General features: G+C 40.2%; 1 protein-coding gene across 6 annotated transcripts in view; it reads right to left on the reverse strand.

Annotated features, from left to right (window-relative positions):
- Positions 1–506: 506 nt before the first annotated feature.
- The window catches only part of lrch1 (leucine-rich repeats and calponin homology (CH) domain containing 1), a 65637-nt gene continuing 42331 nt past the window's right edge, over positions 507–23812 (reverse strand). For 2 of the 6 annotated variants that reach the window (XM_056425150.1, XM_056425141.1), the window contains 6 exons: positions 23187–23259; positions 21605–21727; positions 15238–15347; positions 12374–12511; positions 12161–12238; positions 5348–8958 (listed from right to left, as the gene is read on the reverse strand). In XM_056425150.1, coding sequence (XP_056281125.1) covers positions 8665–8958; positions 12161–12238; positions 12374–12511; positions 15238–15347; positions 21605–21727; positions 23187–23259 — 816 coding nt within the window. In that variant the 3' untranslated portion in view covers positions 5348–8664. Of the gene's footprint in view, positions 4600–5347; positions 8959–12160; positions 12239–12373; positions 12512–15237; positions 15348–21604; positions 21728–23186; positions 23260–23812 lie in introns of those variants that run through there. The other 4 variants (XM_056425176.1, XM_056425159.1, XM_056425169.1 and 1 more) reach the window with 3 other exon arrangements.

A 23812-nucleotide genomic window follows, 5' to 3' on the forward strand; every position in this document is an offset into this window, starting at 1 on the left:
TACAATTACAAAGAAATAAATAGTCTAAACGTGACTCTTTTGGTGACTTTTAGCCTTCACTTTCAAGCTGGGTCAAATTGACCCGGGAACATCATCTCTGTTATATAAACCTGCAGGGGGGGGTTGCAAATACATGATATTTTTTTTTATTTTTTTTAAATGTTGATTACACTAAATAAGGTAAGCAGAAGAAGTTTTATACAGAAAAAGTACTTAGAAGTATTTTTCCTAGATTTTCAAACGGGTCAATTTGACCCGCAACATAACAGGAGGGTTAAACATTCCTGTTTGTTCATCTTGTCTTGATAGCAAATTATATTTGTATGCTATGCTCTGACTTTGGAGGTGTGTGTGTGTGGCGCTTCATTGAAAGGTTTTCCTGGTTTTTAGTGGTCTGATGGAAATATTTGACTTAAATAATGAATAAATAAGTGAAAGTCAAATCATTTTAGTTTTGACATCCACATCCTTTGTGCATAAAGTATTTCCGGTCAGTGATTGCATGAGACAGTTGAGGTCTTTACTGATAGTGATGAGAAATACAGTGCATTATTTACAGTATTCACAGCAGTTAAGGCGACATTAAAGGGACAGTTCATGCATTTACATTTGAGTTGCTGTACAACAAATTACACAAAAGGTTCACAAAGAGTTACAAAAGGGTATGTTACATCAGCCACATAAAAAATAAAATGTCCTCCCAGTCAGAAAAGTACAAAAATGTGAGAATATTTATATACAAAATAAGAGACATTAAAAACAACACTGCTTCAGCAGGTTCAATTCACCATTTACACAATTTACACCAGCGTCACTTTTTTAATTCTCTGTTCTCTCATTTCAGATTTAAGGTGATTCAAGATTCTCCCAGTTGCCAAAACAAAGATATAAATATAGAAGTTTAAAGTGCAGATTCTGTCGGGGAAGCAGTTTTAATGCTTTCCCCCCCCAAAACGAATGTGATGTAATGAGTACAAAACTGTGCATATGAAATTTAATTATTATGAAGAAATGTGTCATTACGAACAAGCACATGCAAATCATGATTACTAAAATCATCCATGTTCTTTGACATTATACTCCTGACTTATGTTAGACTGTTTCCAGCAGGAGTTTTTCATTAAATCAAAATTATTTAACGTTGCGTATATTTAAGAAATATTAGGAAGACAGTTTGTTGCTCTACTTCTATACTACACGTTTTAGTCACGTGGCAAAAATAAATAAAAGCTGATATAATGTACATAAAACATTTGTATCATTAGATGATGATCATAGTGTAGAAATACGTGAACATTTATTCATTTTGTAATCATACATGTGATATTCTGGTTTAATCAGATGTTAATGTTAAAGTTTGCTCTTTTCTGGTGAAATATACATTACATAAGGAAATGGACAAATACATAACTGATCTTTTTTTTCTTCTTTTCTTTTTTACATTAAATCAACATCAGGAAATCCTTGTGATAAAAGAATATGTACACAGGCTATAGTACATTTAAATAAAAAAACATTTAGTTTTATCACGAGAGTAAATGTTTGTTTTGGCAACCGTCGAATCGATCCAGTGGAAACATTTATTTTTATAATTATTTTTTACTGCTGAATCTTCATGTCGCTCAAGCTTTGGGTAGAAAGCTGCAATCACATGTACGGACAACACAAGACTGGTATTCACTCATTCACACGGGCCTGCTGGTGCCAAGACACTGGTTGTGGTTTTATTATGGCATTTAGGAAGAAACACGATCTGATCCCAGACCTGCCGACAGGATTTAAAGGGGCAGTACGTGAATCCAGAACATCTCAAGGTGTCATTATGACACTGGTCCCAAAGTTTGGAATCAGTATTATATTGCTGTCCTTCTTCTTTCCTTCAATGACAACTCTTTAAAAATAATAGAAGATATATCATTAGAGCTGAGACATCAAATGTTTTATTTGCACTTGAAATGGTTTGGGACATAATTAAATGATTGAAGATAAAGTCCCCACACTGCTGCGTGACAGCGGAGAACAACAAATACTAATCTGCCGGTGATCACTATGGTAACAGAGGCAGCTCTTGGCCTTTGCCAGCGCCTACAACGCCATCCGGAATGAGGAAGTATGTCATATTAATATTTCTCAATGGGAGAAAGAGAGACCAAATAATGTAGGAGACATGCAACATTGTCGTTTTAAGTTATAGAAAGATATCTATATATTTTTTAAACCATGAAAGAAATACATTTAGAGTTCCGGATTCTCTCGCTCCATTGGTCAGCGAGCGTTTTGCCTGATGAACAGACCGGCTGCTCTCAGAAACCTAGTATGACTACGATCAACTTTATAATCCTGATAATCCTGCTATGTTTATTTCAAGCGAGTCTCAGTTCAACTAATTTTCATATTGTGAATCAACCAGCTTTCAGAGTCACTCAAATTAAAAGTGTCGTCTGAAGATGAAGCGGCATTTACTGCCCGCTAGCGGTCAACTCGGCGAACGCAGATTAAAGAAAGACCAAAACATCTGCCAGAGATTTACAGATGAAACATCTTCAGCTGTAGTTCCACAACCACGTACTGCCCCCCCAACAACTCTTGGTGTCGATCGTGATCCGCATGAACACACGAGCCACGACAACTAGCAACTACCACACACACACACACACACACAAGTGGACTGAAGCCTCAAGTGTCGTGAACCCGAACCGACTCGGAGTCACAGGACCTCTGATCTCCGGCAGCGGCAGCAGCAGCTCCGGCCTGACCCTCAGAGGTTTGGACCAACTCACAGGCGGTGAGAACAATAAAGACAAATTCATCCTCTGCATTAAAACTAATCGCTGATCAGTTGTTGTTTTTTCTCCATCTCCTTGAACCAATGCAGACGGTCTGAGCCGGAGGTGCGGCTGCATGAGATCTCATCCTCGCTGCCTAAAATTCTAACACACAACTCTGATATTTATCAAGTGTCTCGCTGTTTGGAAGCCGATCGATATTTAGATTTAGATGATTCGGGGGTTTCCGCTTGAGGAGCGTTTAGTGACTTTCTTTTCACGAGCGCCTCGTGCGTCTTGAACTGAATCTCACAAAATAAAGTAGTTTCACTGAATAACTTCTGGAGATGCGTTCAGTGAACACAGATTAACAACACGGTAAAAACAGAGAACATTAAATACAAATATCACCCTGTATTTGTGAGATCAGAGATACTTGATAAACACAGATTAGTGCCCCAGACTCAGACCTGGTTCAGGGACATGCAGAGAGCTCCACAGAGTCAGCAAAAACTTTTAGAAAACAGACAAAATTATACCTAAAATATATTAGAGAAAATATTTTTGGCATATTTCTTTTTTGAAAGTGTACAACAACTCAAACAACTTATCTCAGCTTCTCTTTATATTATAAATATCTTTATGTTTAAATACAAATTGTGATTAAAAGTTGCCTCGCTATCGTTAAAACTATAACATTTTGGTTTTACTCACACAAACCCTCCAAGAGATCCATAATCTGATAACTGATGTTTTGTAAAATCAGAGAAACCTGCGTGAACAGTTGGAGCAACTTTCAGATTGGCAGCTCCACCAACTGGAAATCTAATTTGTAATTAAATAACACATAAAAAAAAAAAAATGTCCCTGCACCTGTTTTTGTACAAACGTTTTAGGGCCACGGTTGCTCAGAAAATTATAAAATCACAATTTTTGTTCTGAAAATACTACGAGAATCAAGTCAGTTACAAAATAACAAAAATCCTACTGGGGAAGTCATAACTTGACAAGAATAAAGCCACATCTTGCAGTTCAGCTTTATTCTGAAAATAGTATGACTGTCCAATAAAATTAATAATGAATTCCTCTCTAAAAAATGTCTTAAAAGCAATTTCAAGAAAGAAAAAAAAGTATTATTTTGAGTCTTTACTTTTAAATAAGAATGTGTTTTCAATTATTTTACAAAATCTCAATATTTTAATTTCGAATCATCTTGTAATATTCTTTTACGCAAAATATTGTAACTTAATTCGATAAGTGTCCGGTCAATGTGGCCCTAATACTTTGTAATATGTGTTGGTACAACCAGTGGAAGAGAGAAAATACATTAGTCTTCTCCCTTTAAAAAAAACTAATCCTAGAGTTGTATTTATGCCCTTCAGTTGACTGTTAATCTAAAGAAATGGAGGAAATCAGTGTTAATTACAACAAATCTCCCGTGACACTAATCGGAAACAAACGGTGAGCGATCAGCTGGACCCAGTCAGGTGATGGTGCAGGTGGATTCCTCCACCAGTCTATCCGCGTGGCATCACACTGACTCCGCCCAGCAGTTCCCTCTCATGAATTAGTAAATAAATCTTTAGTTCCTGGAACACCATTTTGTATCCTTGAATCTAATAAAACCACTCTGTCACTGAGAAGGACCGCAGCTCAAAGTGAGGCTTTGATCCAGGGGAGCGCTTGATGTACGTGTCAGTCAGGGGAAGCTCCGGCCACCTCACGTCAGCAGGGTGTGTCTGGAGAACGGCTCCTCCAACAGAGCCTGCACCATTATGCACAGCCTCCCCAGGCCTTTCTCCTCCAGGATGTGGTGAGGGAGACACAGTTTGTCCTGGGAGACCAGAGGAGGACAGAGAGGAGGAGGCGCAGGAGCAGACGTAGGAGCAGAGAAGAGACACAAAGGATTTAGACACGGAACAGAAGCTACACACATTCTGTCAAAAACATGTACGATGGAGATCACAAGCCCACACTCAGTGGCTCCAGGAGGTAGCCAGAGCCCACTCAGTGGCTCCAGGAGGTAGGCATAGCCCACACTCATGCCTCCAGGAGGTAGTCATAGCCCACACTGGGTCTACCACTACCAGTTACTCAGCTTGTCCTGCATATTTGACTTTTATCGACCAAATGTATGTTTTACTTTCTAGATTACTGTCAGTTTTGGTTTATTTGGAGGATAAATAGCTCACACTTCAGACAGGTGTCATGACAGTGGACCGAAGTATGAATGAAGTTTCATATTTAGGCCTCGTGATAACAGAGGCCGTTTTATCACACGTAAAATAACCTGCAAATGTTTCAATGTTTAAACTTAAAGTTGATGTGCAGAGGTATTCAAAACCTAAGATTAAAGGAAAACTAATTATGCTTTAGAGTAAGAAGAGTTAGATAATTATGAATCTACAGTTAGCTTAGCATAAAGACAAATACAGAAATCTGTCCACCAGAACCTCTAAAGTTCCCTCATCATCTGGTTTCTTTGATCTGGAACTCGTAGTTTGGATTTTTCAGAATCGCTGCCGGACTTCTTCAGCTGGATCTCAGACAATGACTCCGTCGAACAGACAGCATCCCTAAACGGCATTTATTACCTTTATTTTAACAGTCAAATATACATTAAGTCATAAAAATAATCCTCCTCATACATGAAATCCATTCACATAATCAGCACAAAGGAAACCATAAACAAAGGAACCAGCAGCAACTGCCATAATTAATTCACAGAAAATGAAATGTAATAGCATAAAGTAACACTTTATGAGTTACTCATCTTACACGGGTTTATGTCGAATACTCATTTTATGATAAATATTAGGCATCAAAGACTAAAGGTCAACTACGTCTGCGATCGTTCAGTTTCTGTGAATTAATCCAGCAGCCAATCAGCTGCTCTCATGGCCAGGACCAGTTGGGTTTTCTATTAAGTTGCAGTGGGCGACAGCAAAAATCCACATTCCTCAGTTTTTAATTCCTCTAAACATCACAAACTGGCCTTAGATTGATAATCTACCCTCAAGATAAACTGCTTAAAACGATTAATATGCGCGTCTAACGTCATGGATCTCCTCGTGTCTGTAGCCCTTCACATGTTTCCACAAACAGTCACGTTGCATATCAGGATACAGAAGAGGTGGAAACTCAGAAAGCAGGAGAAGGATAAAGAAATGTAGAACATTAAATTCACATTTTTCTTAAGTTTCAAAACATCATATACTCAAATAGTGTTAAAATAACAATTCACATTCAAATTAAGACCCCAAATAACAACTAACTGATTTAAACAACCATTCATGAATATAATATGGCTTCCGTCAACTCAGATTAGTGCCAGACGCTCTTTGTGTCGCTCGACTTGTGAACCAATCAGAACCGTGTGCTGATGATGCAGCCCGGCCACTCTGACGCAGGAGAAACAGCCATGAAACACTAGTTCGAGGCATCAGATCTCGTTTTAGATGTCTCGTGTTCAAAGGTAAACAAGTGCTGTGGAGGCACAGAAACAGCAGAAACAACGTGTTTGGGGCCCGTCTTACAGAGCATTCTTATTCATGTTTAATTTCTGATTTAAAGGTTGCTGAACCACCTGACACGTTGAGTTTGTTTCTGCTGTGTCGGTGGATTTTTGTGGCCGAGTCGTGCAAACGTGCTTCTGGATAACTAGCAGATTTCTGCTGAGCTCAGCAGCTCCAGAACCGGAGTCAGATCCCCTCAGACCTCCTGAAGCTCTGAATCAGAGACCTGCTGTGCTCTCTGCTTTGTCCTAAAATACCTTTGTAGCATGTTTTCTGTCCTATGAAGCTATGGTAAAACTTTAATTGTGTTCTTTGTGCAAAATGTGTACAAATGCAAATAGATGCAATTCATCCGGGTTTTTTCTATTTTATGAAACCAGTGTTTGCCGATCTTTCTGCATAATGGGGAGAAACTGATCTTATTGACTTGAATAGATGATCCTGTGCATGTAAACATCGCCACTCTCCCCATAAACTTTGATGAAAATGCAGTGTGTTATATTTAAGGAACAGCTACACGAACCAGTTGCTTTATCAGACTTGCTTTTGGTGGTTGTGAAGAACACTTTCGGTCCTCATAATTTTCCACATTGCAGCGAACCGAAAGGGAAGTGAAGCGAAAAATAAGTCACGAAATCCTTCATGAACCCAAAAGATATCAGGCGCTCTGGTATTTTTTACGCGAGTGGTCTGGTCAAGACCTTTGTCCACTGGACCTCCGTGATGGTGCCAACTGGCTGACCACTGAGTTCCCTTTGTCACGGTTTTCTTCCAACATGGTGCTCAGCGGATAAGAAGAAGAGTTTTCCTGCTCCACCGAAACCCTCTCAGTGCGGCACAGATTAGAATAGCTTTGCCGTCCCGCCTCTGTCATAAGTTTCGGGTCAAATTTATTGCAAAGACAGAAGAAAAAAAAAGAGAGAGCTGATTTTAGTCAAGCAACAACAAACATCAAAGAAGGAGGAGCTGATGCTGCATTCGTATCACAGGGGATGTGGGATATGGTGGTTTAAAGATGTTATACGATTATAATATTGAATGGGATCATTCAAAGGGATGAAGTCATGACAGAAGTGTTGCTGTGGGCTTTAGTTTTGTTGTTGGTTTTGTGTTTATCGCCAAATGTCAAAGAGCAACAACAACAACCTCCCATGAGCAACGACTGTCTGGTGCGGCCTGTGTATATATGGGTGCCTGTGTATGTCTGTATATATATATACAGGACTGTCTCAGAAAATTAGAATATTGTGATGAAGTTCTTTATTTTCTGTAATGCAATTAAAAAAACAAAAATGTCATGCATTCTGGATTCATTACAAATCAACTGAAATATTGCAAGCCTTTTATTCTTTTAATATTGCCGATTATGGTTTACAGCTTAAGAAAACTAAAATATCCTATCTCTAAATATTAGAATATCATGAAAAAGTATACTAGTAGGGTATTAAACAAATCACTTGAATTGTCTAATTAACTCGAAACACCTGCAAGGGTTTCCTGAGCCTTGACAAACACTCAGCTGTTATAAATCTTTTTTTTTACTTGGTCTGAGGAAATATTAAAATTTTATGAGATAGGATTTTAGAGTTTTCTTAAGCTGTAAGCCATAATCAGCAATATTAAAAGAATAAAAGGCTTGCAATATTTCAGTTGATTTGTAATGAATCCAGAATGCATGACATTTTTGTTTTTTTAATTGCATTACAGAAAATAAAGAACTTTATCACAATATTCTAATTTTCTGAGACAGTCCTGTATATGGGTGCCTATGCCTGTGTATGTATGGGTGCCTGTGTCGTACATACAGAATACAGCACAATAATCGCACTGTCATGTCGAGTTTTTCAAGAGAAATACTGTTGATTGATATCATCGATGGATCAAACGGAGGTCTCTTCACTTCAGTTCAGAGTTCTCACAAAGTACAAGAACAAAAGCTCATCAAAACCTACAAGCAGTGTTAGATGTGAAGTTCACAGCTCAGTTAAAGTCACCTCTGCTGCTGACAGTCTAATCCTCCTCAGTGTGACCTTTCAAATGAAATCTGATTATAATCTGGTTTTGTTCTCACTGCAATTGTCATTCCGCACACAAACATTTCAAAATTACTCTTGAGAAAAATAAGCATTGTATTCAATCTGAGAAGAGTAACAAATATGTTTGCTACTCCAAACTTGCTTTTGGGTGTCGTAGCTGTATAACGCACGTGTGGACTTATAGGAAATGATGATGGGCTTTACTCCACGTAGTTTATTTATTTCTAGTTTATTTTGGGGCGTGATGTTTCCCATGTGACATGAATGCAGCAACAACAACAAAAACATAGGAGTAAGTGGCCTGGGCAGAAAGAGTGGCAGGTGACTGACAGGTGGCTGTTGTCACGGTTACGTTAGCTCGCTCCAACTATAGGCCACAAACAGCAGCACTAGGCAGAGGACGTGAAGCAGGCTCGAGCCAATAAGGTCCCAGATTTGCCAGGCGGGAGGCGGAGTTTGAGTGGTGACAGAAACAAATGAGGGAGTCTCTGACACCCCGAAGGAGGCGGGGCTTGGAGTTGAGATTGCCTCTTCCCGCTTCCTGTTTGGAGAGGTTGTGTCCAACGCAACGAGCGTCTGAACTGTGGCGCAAACTGGCTGCAGGCGGCACTGGATGATGTCATAGGGCGAACAGAGGGAAGACTAGCGTCCCCATTGGGAAGATGGAGGAAAGTAAATGTAGGAAAGGAAGGAGGGAGGGAAAAGGGTAGAAGGTGGGAATGAAACAAGGGAGGAGAGAAGGGAAGGAGGAATAGAAAGAGGTGGAAACAAGGGAATAAGAGATGAAGGTGATGAGGAGGAAAAAAGGAAAAAGAGAGAAAATTAAGTAGGGAAAAAAGTTGGAGGTGAAGAAAAGTTTAAATAAAAGTTACGGCAAGAGAGAAGAGGTGAAATGTTTACAAACAAATGAGACGTCAGGGAGAAAAAAAGATGAGAGACGGGTGAAATATTCTCCAAGGAAGAACCAAAAACCAAGTGGAGTAAAATGGAGATGGAAACAATAGAGGAGGCAATTCAAGGAGCAAAGAAGGAAACAATATTTAAAAAATGTATATGAGAGGTGAAAAAAAGAGAGGAATGCGTAAAAGAGAAACCATCATACCAGAAGTTCAGAGGCAAACAGTTATGTTAAAAACAAATTATGCGAAAGAGGGAAAGTCGACAAAGAGGAGGGAGGAGGGGGGGAGGGGGGGTGAGGAAGAGGATGTGGTGCGATCCAGCCGGAAAGTAAAAAAGAGAAAGAAAAGGCAGGAGGTTAACACAGAGGTCAAAGGTCACAGACAAGAGTGTGAGCTGGTGAGGCGGGAGCAGGCAGGGGTTACCGTGACAAGGAGCAGGGATGCTTACTGAGAGGATGGAGAACAGTTTGACCTCCCCTCCCGCCCAGTAAGCAGGCCATGGGGCAGAGTGGGTGAAGTGGCTGATGGGAGAGCCAGTGCAGCAGGCCAGCACAGAAGCTATAATTAGCACGTTAGCTTGCATAATTGTGGCAATTAAAAGCATTCGCTAGTTTGCAAACGTCCACACAGAGACAGGAGAGTCAGCAAGCAGCAGCAGCAGAGATGGAGGTCAAAGGTCAACAAGTCAGTTCAGATCAACAACTACAAAAAAAGGGACGACCAAAACAAAAACAGTTTGAAAACAAAGATTATAGACTGCGGTTTTAAAGATGAAACACAAAACTACAAACAAATATAATTCGATGATCACAATTAAAGCCACAAAACAACATGTAATTTGAAATCCCGATGATGTGGATCGTTCCATCACAGTCTGCCATTTACCAATAAAAATGCATTTTTTCTCTGTTGGCTGTAACACTAACTTTTACTACCTGTAAATGATATACTGTTGACAAATATATCGTGTTGTTTTTATATGAAGATACACTTGTTTATTGATCTCTTTATATCTGTACTTGTTGTTTTACCATTCAGCTCCTGTATGTCTATTTTTCTTTGAGAACATATATTTGGCCAATAAAGCAGATTCTGATTCTGTAAATACTTCCTTGTCAAAAAGCTGGACACTGAGATTATTACGTATTTTAGTCCCAGTTAAAACGGCATCTGTCCCAGAATACACCGGTCAGAGCATGTGGACGAAAACGGGACAAATGTGTTGCGTCAATGTTTTCCTTCGACGGTCTGCATGCTAAAACATCTCTAGTGTCGCTCTGACATTTAAAATCACAATGTTATATGTGCAGCTCCCCACTACACACACACGTTTACTTTCTCTCACACACACACACACACACACACACATACACACACTGGAGGAAGCTGAAGCCACAGGCAGCGATGACAGCGATGATGACAAAAGGAGGCAGATAGGAACACTAAACCAGTCATGGGAGAACTCCGAGTGGTTCTCGTGTTCTAATTCAGAGACGGAAACATAGTTTGGGGTGTAGAAGACATTTTGTAAAATTGTAGATTTTAAAATGAATGTAAATTAGGATTACATTTTTGTTGTTGTATTAGTAATATTTGAAATCAAGTCTTCAGGCTTCTGATCAGGTGACCAAATGTCTGCTGATAAAAACATGGAATCATCAGACTTCCTCCCAGATCTGGTTTAGTTTACTGTCGTCATCAGTGTCCTGCAACAATCCTCAAATTCAGTTTTCACCTCACTTTGAATGTGACGTCAATCACTGCCAACGTTAATTATTACTATGACTACTCATTTCCCCTCAGACTTAGACACTGTTCAAGAGCCTGAGGAGATTATATATATATATATAGATATATATCTATATCGATATATATCTATATATATACACTACCGTTCAAAAGTTTGGGGTCACTTAGAAATGTCTTTATTTTTCAAAGAAAAGCACTGTTTTTTCAATAAAGATAACATTAATCAAAAATACACACTATACATTGTTAATGTGGTAAATGACTATTCTAGGTGGAAGTGTCTGGTTTCTAATGAAATATCTCCAGAGGTGTATAGAGGCCCATTTCCATCAACTATCACTCCAGTGTTCTAATGGTACATTGTGTTTGCTAATCGCCTTAGAAGATTAATATCTGATTAGAAAACCCTTGTGCAATTATGTTAGCACAGCTGAAAACAGTTATGCTGGTGATATAAGCTATACAACTGGCCTTCCTTTGAGCTTGAAGTTTGAAGAACAAAATTAATACTTCAAATATTAATCATTATTTCTAACCTTGTCTATGTCTTGACTATATTTTCTATTCAATTTTCAATTCATTTGATAAATAAAAGTGAGTTTTCATGGAAGACACGAAATTGTCTGGATGACCCCAAACTTTTGAACGGTAGTGTATATATATCTATAGATATAGATATATATCAATGATCGGTCAACGGAAGCCAAAACATGTTGACGACGAAATGCAACTGTTGTATTACGGGGGAGGGGGAGGTTTCTCTGATGAACTGGGGGTGTTTTCAGGTCGGGGGTTGCTACTTCAAATCCCAGCACTGCCCAGTTTGTAAATAAATGATGACTAGGTGTGCCACAAGTCTCGATTGATCAATAAACTGGACAAACAACAACAAACTGGGTACAGACCAGTGTGTAACATCTGTGGCATTTATTCCTTAATTATCAACTCTGCTGCATCAAGCCTCCACAACGGGCCGTCGAAGGCCGACACTGTGTTGAATCAGCAGGGCAAACTCCACTAACTCACTTCCTGTTGCTTCTAGCACCATCGTGCACTTGTCATGCAACCGTCTCCAATAACACCAGCAGACAAGTTTTAAGAGAAGATCGGCCTGAAGTGAGCAGTAACTTGAAAGCGACCCCCAGTTCAGAGAGCACCAACGGAGTGGGAGCCTGGTTATTGTATAAATGTCTTACCTCTGACAGACCGATCTTTCTGCAGGCGTCCAGGAAGTTCTCCACATTTCTCCGACACTTGGCCATGCTGAGTTTGGGCTGGAAGTCATAAAGTCACACAAAGACACGCTGATAAAGAAGTTGAAATCAGAAGTAAGAAACCAGAAGATCCAGACTGTGATATGTTAAGAGTATCATGAATGTTCATCTCAGGGGTCAGAGGTCAGGACGCACCACTGCAGGCGAGGGGACGTGGATGCTGCCGACAGAGCGCGGGCGAATGTGATTGGCCAGATGGCAGAGCACGACTCCGTCCATCAGAGACGACCCGAGGTCTTCAGGGAGGACGACCTTCAGCCTGCTCTCGATGCTCTGAGGAGGAAACGACTGATGTGAGCAGGTGTGTGAGGGGTTAAAAACCCAAAGGACCGCTGCCTCCCCAGGGTGTCTACAGGAATAAACCAGTGAAATTTAAGACTTTTTTTTTTTTTTTAAAGTCCGTCTAAAATTAAAACCCTAAACTCACGGTCTGAAGATACATTAATCATTAATTAATTAATAAAGTAAACACACTGATGTGTGTGTTCAAAAAAAAGTATAAGTGTAATGCAAAAGATAACACAACACAAAATGTCATTGCTGTTGTAATATATTTATTAATACACATTTTTCAGAACATTTCCCATGAATGTCTATCTATAAAATCAAGTAAATATATTTTTTTACAAACACGTGCATAGTTCCTTTGAAAAAAAAAAAAATATAAAATAAATAAAAATAACATTTCCAGCTGCTTTAAAATGCAAACATATTAGAATATGTGTGTGTGTGTGTGTGTGAGAGTGTGGAGTGGAGTTTTCTCTCATGTCTCTATGTGGGATGTGTGTGTGTAGGTCATCTACCTCTCCTGAGAGCTTTTTGTCTATAAGAAAAAGGAAAATTTTTCAAAAACAATGAATATACAAACAAAACTTCCCACATTTTGTTCCCCCCTCTGGAAAAAAAAAAAAAAAAGGCAGAAAAAGCCAGACATTAGCCACCATCTCTCACCACTTCAGATTAATAAGACTTCATAATTATGAATGAAATAAAACTATTTTTTTAAAAAAATTTAACGTGAGCCATCCCTTGAGATGAACAACATGAGCACGTAGACATATTGACAGACTCACTCTATCCATACTAAAATATTCTTAATTTTTCTAATTAATGTATGACTACTAAGTGCCATCGCTGTTATTATTAACATATGACAGATAGCAACTATAGCAAACACATACTCATATACACAAGAGGTTAATATATATATATATATATATGTATGACTTACTTACTTTGGCCCTAGAGAAACATGTGTCATGCTGAGCTCCACAGGATCCTGGGACTGGGATGTCATTTCACCAAGAGCACATGAAGTCCAGCTGTCTGTCGGGGTGGTCTGTCAAGAGTCTCGTGGAACAGAAGAAGAAACGCACGCAGCATTGGACTTGGAGATGGCCTCTTTGAGCATGTTGCAAGGCGCTGGTCTCCCTCAGGTGTTGAAGCTGTGTTGTTGCTAGCGTGCCGCTTGACGGCGTGAGCTATGACGGCCCGCAGCGCTGGCAGCGCGGCTGGACTGTCTCAGTTCTGCGGCTGCTTGCTCTCTCTCGGAGATTCCAAGTGCTGGAAAATCTCCCCCGCTGACGCTTTGTCACCATCATTTCCACCAAGACCAAAGTCTCCTTCACTTCAGACCAGAAAAGAAGTTTGCATCCTGCCGTGTTTCTAAATAAGTCTTCTTCAAGTTCTTGTTGAACTCGGGCCGGGCGGGAGTGGAGCCTTGAGGGGCCCGTTTGGGCCGAGACAGGAGAGAGTGGCCCGCGACCAAGGCAAACACACCCAAAACACGGGGAAATAGAATGAATTTGATACAATGACCTGGCCTTAAAATCACATCACAATCAAAAATTATTCTTTTAAGACTTAATATTTTATTTTAATTTAATTAATTTTAAGAAAAGATTTTTACTTTTTTAAGTTTATTTTTCCCCTCCCTCTACGTGATCATCAGTTCTTGCTTTTAGTAACAGGAAGTGCACTCACGCACGTTAAGAAAATGTGTGACTTTGCTACAAAGCACTTCTCCATGTGTGCATTGCATTGTGGGGCGGCGCCAGGCACGTGCACAGATAGAGCCCTAGTGGTGCTCAAGCTCCTCCCCTTTTGCCCTGGATGAGAAAAGTGGCCTTTTTGCTGGAGCCCACTTTCTTCATTAATCAGTATTTAAGAATAAAAGTTACTCTCTCTGTCATCATCTCCCCCCAAATGTGTTTTAATATCCGACGGGGCATTTATTTGAGTTCTTGTGAGAATTTCGCCCCGACATGCTCCGCGGCGCTCACGACTGTGTCTGTGCACGTGCCTGGGCGGCGGCCATTATTAGTCCACTGAAATGTGTTTAAAAGGAGGCTAGTAGTAGTAGTAGTAGTGGTAGTAGTTAGTGGTGGAAAATAACCAAATATGTTTACCAAAGTAATCTGCTTAAGTAAAACGTTGAGGTATTTGTACTTGAGTACTGTATTTCCATTATATGCAACTTTATACATCTACTACATATAAATGTGTTAAATTGAGCTCCACCGTTACCAGCTGGAACATTAAAGTGACCAACACAATAATGCATCAACGGTTTAATTCAATAACATATATATATATATATATATATAAATATATAATTCTAATTTGGGCCACTCTGCATAATAAACACTTTTACTTTTGGAATTTTAACTTCAAATTGAATATTTTAAATCAAGTTTTGAATGCTGGACTTTTACTTTAGTATTGTTAATTTGTTACACTGTAGTTTTAACACTGGAGAGTCGAGTACTTCTTTCACCAATGTTGGTAGTGAAGACAAATAAACTGTTAAACATTAAAGTGGAGAATAGAATTGGGATGCAGTCAATGTTTACAACCTCCAGAGTGTGTAATCATTTGTGAGTGGTCTTCATAACTGATTGCAGTGGTGGACAGTGCTACACAATGAAGACCCGGCTAGTAAAAGACAACACAACTGCCCTTTAATCGCACACACTAACGATTGATAAACTGCGTCTCACATCTCGCAGCTGCTCCGTGAGCTCCAGCTCCTCTCGCAGCTGATCCATCTTTCTTCTCATGGTGAACTGAGGATCGACGGACTCCAGACTCTTGTGACTCCGCAGGAACACTGAAGCAAAGACAGGAAGAAGAAGACGGCAGCGTGAGTCTCGCACCGCAGCAACAAAGGACACATTCACACAGTAACGCAGCATCTCGGACCAACAGCAGATGCATCGAGCATTTGTGACATTTCATCTGCTTGTATTGATTGATGTAGGAAGCTTACGTAAGCGAAACATTCACACGCACTCATGCAGCTCAGTCCACCGGGAGCGGTCATGTGGAGGGAGTCCGTCTCCCCGAGAGAACACGCCGCACGCTCACGGACTGACCGTACGTTAAAAGCTCGGTGCCCAGACACTTGTCTTTGATGATAGCAGCTGTCAAATGATTCTGATGGTGTGTGTCCATCGATAAATCTGATGCTTTTAAGTGTGGCTAACACCAGCTCCTAAAACTCACATGGTGGTGGAGGATGTCTCCAGACATTATATTTGTAAACCAGTACAAACTTTAAGTGCAAGTATCTTCAGCAAAACGCATGAAAGTAGACTTTATGAAACCAATTTGTTTTCCTGCTCAGTGTAGTCAAGTATTACGTACAACATTCTCCTCTGAAGGAAAGTGGAAGTATAAAGTACCTAATGTACACAATACAGTACTTATGTAAATAAATGAAAAACACATCAAATGAACTTCAGTGCTTGAATCTTTCATCTCCTCCTCCTGTCCTGCATTCCAAACACACATCTTCCTTTTACAGCCGAACGCAGCTGAACACGGCTGGTATCTGTGCAGTTCCACTGACTGACCACCAGGGGGAGCTACCGGCTCTTTACTCCCAGCTCCGTCTGTTGTTGTGAAGAGCAGAAGACATGAAGTCTGCAGGATGTCTTAACACCACACGCCTGTCCGGCCCACACTACTCACAGCCCTGGGGCCGAATTTAGCACTTCACTAAACTACAGACGTCTTAAAACACGCACACTCTAAACATGATCTAAAGCCAGCAAAGAAAAGGAGAAAGATAAAGAAGGGCACATACTTGTATCTCTCGTTTTATCTGAGGTCAAGTCATTTTACAAGCTGCTGAAGTCCTCCTCTTCATATTTCCGTACTCCTCCCCGCTCTAAATGTCGCTCTCTCCCAGCACTCCAGTTTGAGGCTGCAGCATCTCGTTTCTGGGTCTCCTCCTCCGACGAGTTATTAAAAGATTTTTGGAGGATATTTTTAAAACCCTGCATGAAAGGGTGCAAGTCTTTTTGCTGTCTGTTGTGCAGATTATTCCTGGGCTTCTAAATGGGAGTCTGCTTCTTTCACAAGATCAGTCAGCCGGTAGTCAAACTAAATGTTCAGCTCGGGTCTGCATCCCCGCAGTTTGTTAAAAACTGCACTCAGGCGAAGCTTCTTTCTAGTGCTGCCAACGTGTGGTGACATGTGGCGTTCACGTTCTTTCCTCACATTCAGAGTACAACTGGCCACTACTGCCCACACCGGGCTGATGCCTCCGACTGGCTCTCTACAGCAATACCACTAAGACTTATGGGTATCGTAGTATTCAGAGCGAGTTCGTAAAAATCTGCATCCAGAGCAAAATGTTGCCACTGCTGAGGCCACGCACTGGAAGAAGCAGTTTTTTATTCAAGCAATTTAGAAATAATTTGAACTACACTGATTATTTATACAAAGATAGCACCAGCAGGTTAAACATCTTTAAATATATATATATATATATGTGTGAGTTTTGTGTGTCTATCGCACAAAATAAAATAATGAAAAAAAGTACTCAGAGCTGTAGCTGAGGGGATACTTTACAGCAGTGGTCACCAACCTTTTTGAGCCCAAGATCACTGACCTCCACCTTCATGACCGGCAAGATCTACCTATTGAGGCGTTGAGAGAAAACGACGGTCCAGACTGGACTTATGACTTGAGGCTTTTTATTTGGCCTAATTCTAATTGAATGAAATCAAAACACATTGGTCCAGCTTTCAAATTGATGAGACCAGGAACACAGAATTTAAGTGCAATATAAAAAGTAAGATATTTCACAATATGAACAAGAAAAAACACATTTCAATAAGCAGCTGGATGAACTACCAATATAAATGTTGTATTTATTTACATTACAACACGACACTGACAACATGATCAGTCAGTGCAACTCATGTAAGTTCAGCTCTCATCATAATGCCATCAAGTCATGTGACTCCAGTCAGTGTGATGGGAGTGACTGAACTCTGTCTGTGAGCTTGTAGTTAGTTCATAAGCACAGACAGACAGTCTGAGGCCGTCTGTGAGCTGCTGTCAGTAATCCAGCTCCTGGTCTTTGACAACTTCACTGACGAGTTTTTCGGGGCAAATGTGGTATTCATGAAAGTTTTATCATCTGGGACTGGTTCTGAAGTCAGCCATTTGGTGAATACATTCACATCAGCTCTAAAGACATCCTCAGATTTAAATAATTATAATAATAATAAATATGAGAATCACCATTTGTGACTCATGCATCTTTTTCAAATAATAGAATAAATATAATTGCAATCACTTTCAAGTAAACCAGATTGCTCCATCAGACAAGAAAAAAAGCTCAATGTTGAGCTTTTGTTTGAAAGGACAAAAAAGAAAAGCCAACTCACGGAGGTAAGAACTGGCAAGTCTCGAATCTCGGTGGTTCCGCATGCGCGTAACCGCTGTAACGTAAACATTTACAATAATAATTACAACATATATATATATATATGTGTGTCCTTGTACTTTGAACTGTGTAATATGTAAAATAATGAATAAAGGTCTTTCTGCATTTCCCGCTGCGCCTCACTGTGGTACGCTCCTTCTTTCGGGAGCACAGCTGACTACACGGCTGTCAGAGAACCCAGGCGTTCATTAAATTCAAAATGGTCTGGAATCTTTCGATCTTTTCCAGTCAGAGAAAAAAACAGAAGACAAAGACACAAAAATGTAGAACGAGGAACAATGTGGGCGATGCTTTACAGTAAACCATCAGATAAGATCTGACGAGTGATTTAATCGCTTTTAAAAGCTGCAGGGGAAAAACCTGCTTCAGATTCACATTTTTGTTTGTTTCTGCAGTTGGCATTAAATGCCGAAGGGGAAACACATATTTTCTTAACTGGCCTGCTGTTCTTCATATACGTTTGCAGCGGTTTGGCCCTCAATTCTGTGACTACAGTATTTTTGGGGGGCTTTTTTATTTTATTTGCAATGAATTGCAGTCAATTGTGACTCAATGAATTGCAAATACATTGATCAGCAGCTCGCTCCACCAGCTATTGGATTAAAAACATATGATATGTTGGTTGAAATATTCCATTAATGTTCCTGAAATCAACTAATGACTTCTGTTAAAAATGGAGCCCTTTTACAGAACTTGCAATCACCAGATGAATTGATAATCTACCGTTGCTGCACGCACACACAAACGCATGCATGCACACGCGCAGGGCCCTAACCCTGATTGGTTGTTAATGAGGTCAGCTGCAGTGATGATTTCACAGCCACACTAGCAGCCTTGTGAAACTGCAAAGCTTATTAAATACCGGAAATAAAAAATGCAGTATCCTTTAGATGTTTTAAATTTGTTTTAAATATAGTTAGTCCGAGTCTGGTGCCAGACAGGAGGCCATATTGTTCCCTAAATCTTAAGATTTAATCGTCTGTTCGGAGGCCATCAAAGACAAGTATTATACTGATATCTGAGTATATCATCCTAACATTAGCATGCTTAAGTTAGCATGAGCCTACTTAGCACACTCATTAGCAATCTGATGTTCGTTTGTCTGCATGCTTATCACAGCACTAATATTCAGCATGTGGGTAAAATAGGGGTCAAAGAAGATGTTTTTAATACTCAAGCATAGAAAGAAGCCACAGATGTAGATATATACTATTATGATTTAGTTTTATTGAACCTGTCGAAGTATTTACTGCGAGGAATAGTTTAAAGCTAGTCAGCAGTTGATGGTAGAATAAAACGACATGTTAGCTCTTACTCAACTAACTTGATGAGCAACTGATTCTAGCATAAATGCTAAAGCAAGTCATTGGTTAGCTCAACACATTTTGCTGAGTCACTTTCCGGACTGTTGACTCCGTCAAAGGCTACAGGACACACTTCAAGCCACGGTACTCGTCTCAAACAATTACACTGTAATTAGTAATCGCATAAACTACAGTGTTTAAATCAGATGTGAGTAATAAGCCCGCCTACGGGAGGTCGACATGACAATGAATCCTAGATTTCACATGTTGGGTTTTGGAAGTAAAGTAAAAGAGTTTCTCAAGGGCTTGTGAAAGATGTGTTAACATTCAGAAGTTCTCCCTGTGAGTGTGTGAACAGTTCAACAGTCGCTGCTAACTTCCTGCACGGTATGAGAGCCACACACACACACACACACACACACACACACACACACACACACACACACACACACACACACACACACACACACACACACACACACACACACACACACACACACACACACACACACACACACACACACACACACACACACACACACACAGCTGTGTAACATCTAACATCTAGGACTCCGCTTCAGTGGAAGTAGGATACTCCTTTAGGGACAATTATCTAACACTTAAAATATAGGAGCTAAAAATAGACACGCATGTGCACAGACAGACGAAACCCAGACTCATTCAAATTGCAGACCACACAGAGACACACACACAAACACACTGGCACACACACGGTATTTTCACGTTTGTAGCTCACACACCAGGCAGACGGACAAAGTCACGGACATGGGATGAAACCGTGACACCATACATAAGTGTGTTGCTGGTGTATGTTGTATTGTTTTTCTTAAATGGTCAAACTTAACTTTAATTTCTGAATTTAAAAAAAGTGCATTCAGAAAAACAACATTGTTAAGCTGCTGGTTACATTTAAAACAAACATGTTAGTCCAAACAAATGTACACATCCAGAGTTATCATTTAATACAAAGATGGGAAAACTCAAATGTCAAGGCAGCAGACTTCAGTCAAACTGTTGGTAAATCCCCAGTAAAGCCAAACTTATTTCCCCCCCTTCAAGACGGATAGTTTTTAGATTGCAGTTATAACAGATTGTGAAACGTATCCACGTCAACATATACAAGTTGGCTTTTCTTTTCTTTTTAACAGTGTTGAATTCATATAATTTCAGACCTCACAACAGCTCAACTTGCACACACCCTGTAGTTGCTCCTCTCCAGAATCCTACCTTCTGGTAAGCTTCAAAGTCTGTGTGTGAGCGTCTACAGCCGCCACATGCACACGCACACACACACGAACAGCTGGAGATGAAAGTAACATGTGGTAAAGCTCCTCTTTTATCAGTGTCTGCCACTACCACACACACTCATGCACACGCACACATAGCCAGCAGTAAAAACACACACTGACAGTCACCTCCGAATGAAATCAAACTTATCACCTCTTGCCAGATCATAGTGCAATAACTGCAATAATAACTTCATATCCACACTATGTTGATCTGCACTTCACACATTTCATTTACTTACACTACACACATATTGCATTTTGCACACTGTCTATATTTAATATTTTTATATTTAATTTAATTTGTCATTAGTATTGTATTGTGTATGCATATATGTTGTATAGATACATATATATTTTATTTTATATTTTACTTTGTATACTTCTTGTATACATCTTTATCTTTCATCCCTGTTTTTTATATTTTATTTTTTATTCTTGTGTGTTTAGTTTATTGGTGCTGCTACTGTTACGACAAATTTCCCCTTGGGGATTAATAAAGTACATATCTATCTATCTATCTTATCGCAATGTCAGTCCTCGCCAGAAGGAGGTGCTCATGAGTCAAACAGACACGAACACACATCCCTGTCAAGACTCTGGAAGCTTTCTATGTCTCTAAAGGATGATTAATGGAATATCATACAGGAGTTAAGAGGATAAAACCACTGAAATCATCCAACGACAAAATAAAGGACCTCCTTCCTTCCGTTTCCTCCTGCTTCCAGTCGCTATGCTAAGCTGAGCTAACTGTAAACTACCAAATTATTCCTTCAGTTCGTCAAAGTTCATCAAAGAAAAACAATCGTTAGGCGAACACAAAACCTACACAGCGGGTGGCTAACTTTTTTACCCGTCGGTCTAGGAAACAACGGAATTAGGAATAAACGATCAAAATTCCGAAACCACGAGACGAGAAGTTTGAAAGAGAGACTGTCAGCAGACACCTGAGTCCAGGTGTGTGATCTGACTCTGCAGCCTCCGAGGCTGGTTAGATAAAAGAAGTGTAACCTACCGCGGCTGTGCATGCCTCCGTCGTCATGGCTACGAGGGGTGTCTCTATGGCAGGGCGAGGCCTGTGAGAGGAGGAAGGGGGCGAGACAGGAAGGGGGGGGCGAGCAGGGCAGCGAGGGCGGAGCTACAACCAGGAATTGTGAGTGGTCAGGGAGACGCAGGATGTGGGCGTGGAGCGTGTAGTGCAGGGAGGTGGGGCACCAACGGTGAATCAAGTACAGCAAGGCAAAGGTCATTCCACAAAAACACCCCCCAAAAACACCAATACCACCAGGATAGAAGTCCCGAAAAAAGGGTTGTTACGGGTAAAAAGACAGGGAGATCAATGTGAGGAAGGTATTTAAACAAGTAACAGACATGCAGATTAGATCAGATGATTTTCACAATAAAAGTCATGCAACAAATCAGTGGAAGGAGAAATGAAAGAAGAAAAACAAACAAAACAACATGTAAATTAGATAAAGATGTCAAATTGAGATGATAAGATAAGAGATGAAAACACGTCACACAAAAACAGCACAAAAACAAAATAATTATTAGTGTCAGTTCACATAGAGATCACCATGACATGCTGTTAGCATCTTGTTTGCGTAATTGGCAGTTAGTAACATTTCGGTCACTGGTAACAGGTAGCAAACAAAGGCTGGATGGTTGCTAGCTCTATAGAAATAAAATAAAAGGGCATGGGACTGAGGTTTGCTATAATTCTACAGACACAGCGGACGTGCATTAGTATTCCCTTTCTGCCTGCAGCTTGAGTTCAAACTAGCCCTGATACAGGATCGTCACATTCATATTATGGTCCTGGATCGTCAAGGAAACACACTTCTCAGATGCCTCATTAAATGAGCAAAGAAATGCAAAAAGGTTGGTTGACAGAGAATTCTCTTAGTGTTGTTAAGGTGAGAAATATGACAATAGTCCAGAGGTGAAGAGTAACTGAGTACATTTACTTGAGTTGTGTAATTAAGGGCAAATCTGAGGTGTTTCCATTTTCTGTTGCTTTCTCCATCGACTCCCCGAGGCAAATATTTCACTTTTTACTGCACAACATTTAATTGATAACTTTAATTACTTTGCCGATTCAAATTAATAACAAAATAAAATCAACAGGTAAATCATGTTGTTTATTTCAAAACTTTACTGACTCCTCCCTCCTATTAGAGCCACCTTTACCAGCTTAAACATTAAGGTGAAGAACCCCTGAATTATCATCCAGTCATGAGCACAGGACTTTCCCTTGTTACGGAGTAACACTGTGGCATGACTACTTTTACTGAAGTAACAGATCTGGCCAACTCTTTCTCCAATGTGTCCATGGCAGGTATTCAGCAACAGATATGTGATCTATTCTGAGCAGCTTCCTTCCATTAAAGCTCCTGAAAACTACAACCTGTGTATGAATACAGTTCTTGGTCTCTGCAATGTCCAGGATGTTCATCATCATCAACACAACCAACAGATGAAGTGCACTTCATCAGCACGGAACCGTTTCCACAACCACTGTGCGAAACCCGTGAATCCACCTGTAAGTCTGGCAGCCCCGGCATCTGCTCCACCCTCTCAGCCCAGATCCAACTCACCTGAACGGGGCTTCAGTCCAAACGCCGGGCTGGAGAACGATGGAGGTCCGCTGGCATGAGATCTGTCATTCCGCTGCAGCAACAGAAATGGAAAGATCAGCGGTAAGTACTCCGGCTCATTAAGAAACAATGGGAGCATCATTTATTGAACAGATGCTGGGTATTCTGAGTCTGGTGCTTCGTGTGGGGGATGTTTGCAAAGACAGACACATACAAACGACTCCACGGAGATATAAAGTACATATAAACACATGTGATGAGTTCATGGACCTATAGTTAACCTTCACATTGGCTCAGACAGCAGCACTCTACGCCTCCCTCCTCTGTCTTTAACCATCATTAATTGTATTCCCAGCAGACTGACTCAGTGTCAGCACTCTTTAAGACACTCAAGATTACTTCAATTTAACAGAATTTAAGTGGATTTCCACATTGTCGTAACATCTGATGCGTAACCGTTTCTTAACTGGATCAGGGAACAACAATGCAGGCGTAAATGCACAGAATGGTATTGGACTGGAGAGACCACATGGGGAAGTGAGCTGTAATCCACTCAGTCTGACTCTCTTTGGGCTTCTCTGTTTTCTTGACTTGCTTTTTATTTTTATTTTCTCGGAATATGTTCA

Source organism: Pseudoliparis swirei, chromosome 2, assembly GCF_029220125.1.
Source record: "Pseudoliparis swirei isolate HS2019 ecotype Mariana Trench chromosome 2, NWPU_hadal_v1, whole genome shotgun sequence".
Taxonomy (NCBI): domain Eukaryota; kingdom Metazoa; phylum Chordata; class Actinopteri; order Perciformes; family Liparidae; genus Pseudoliparis; species Pseudoliparis swirei.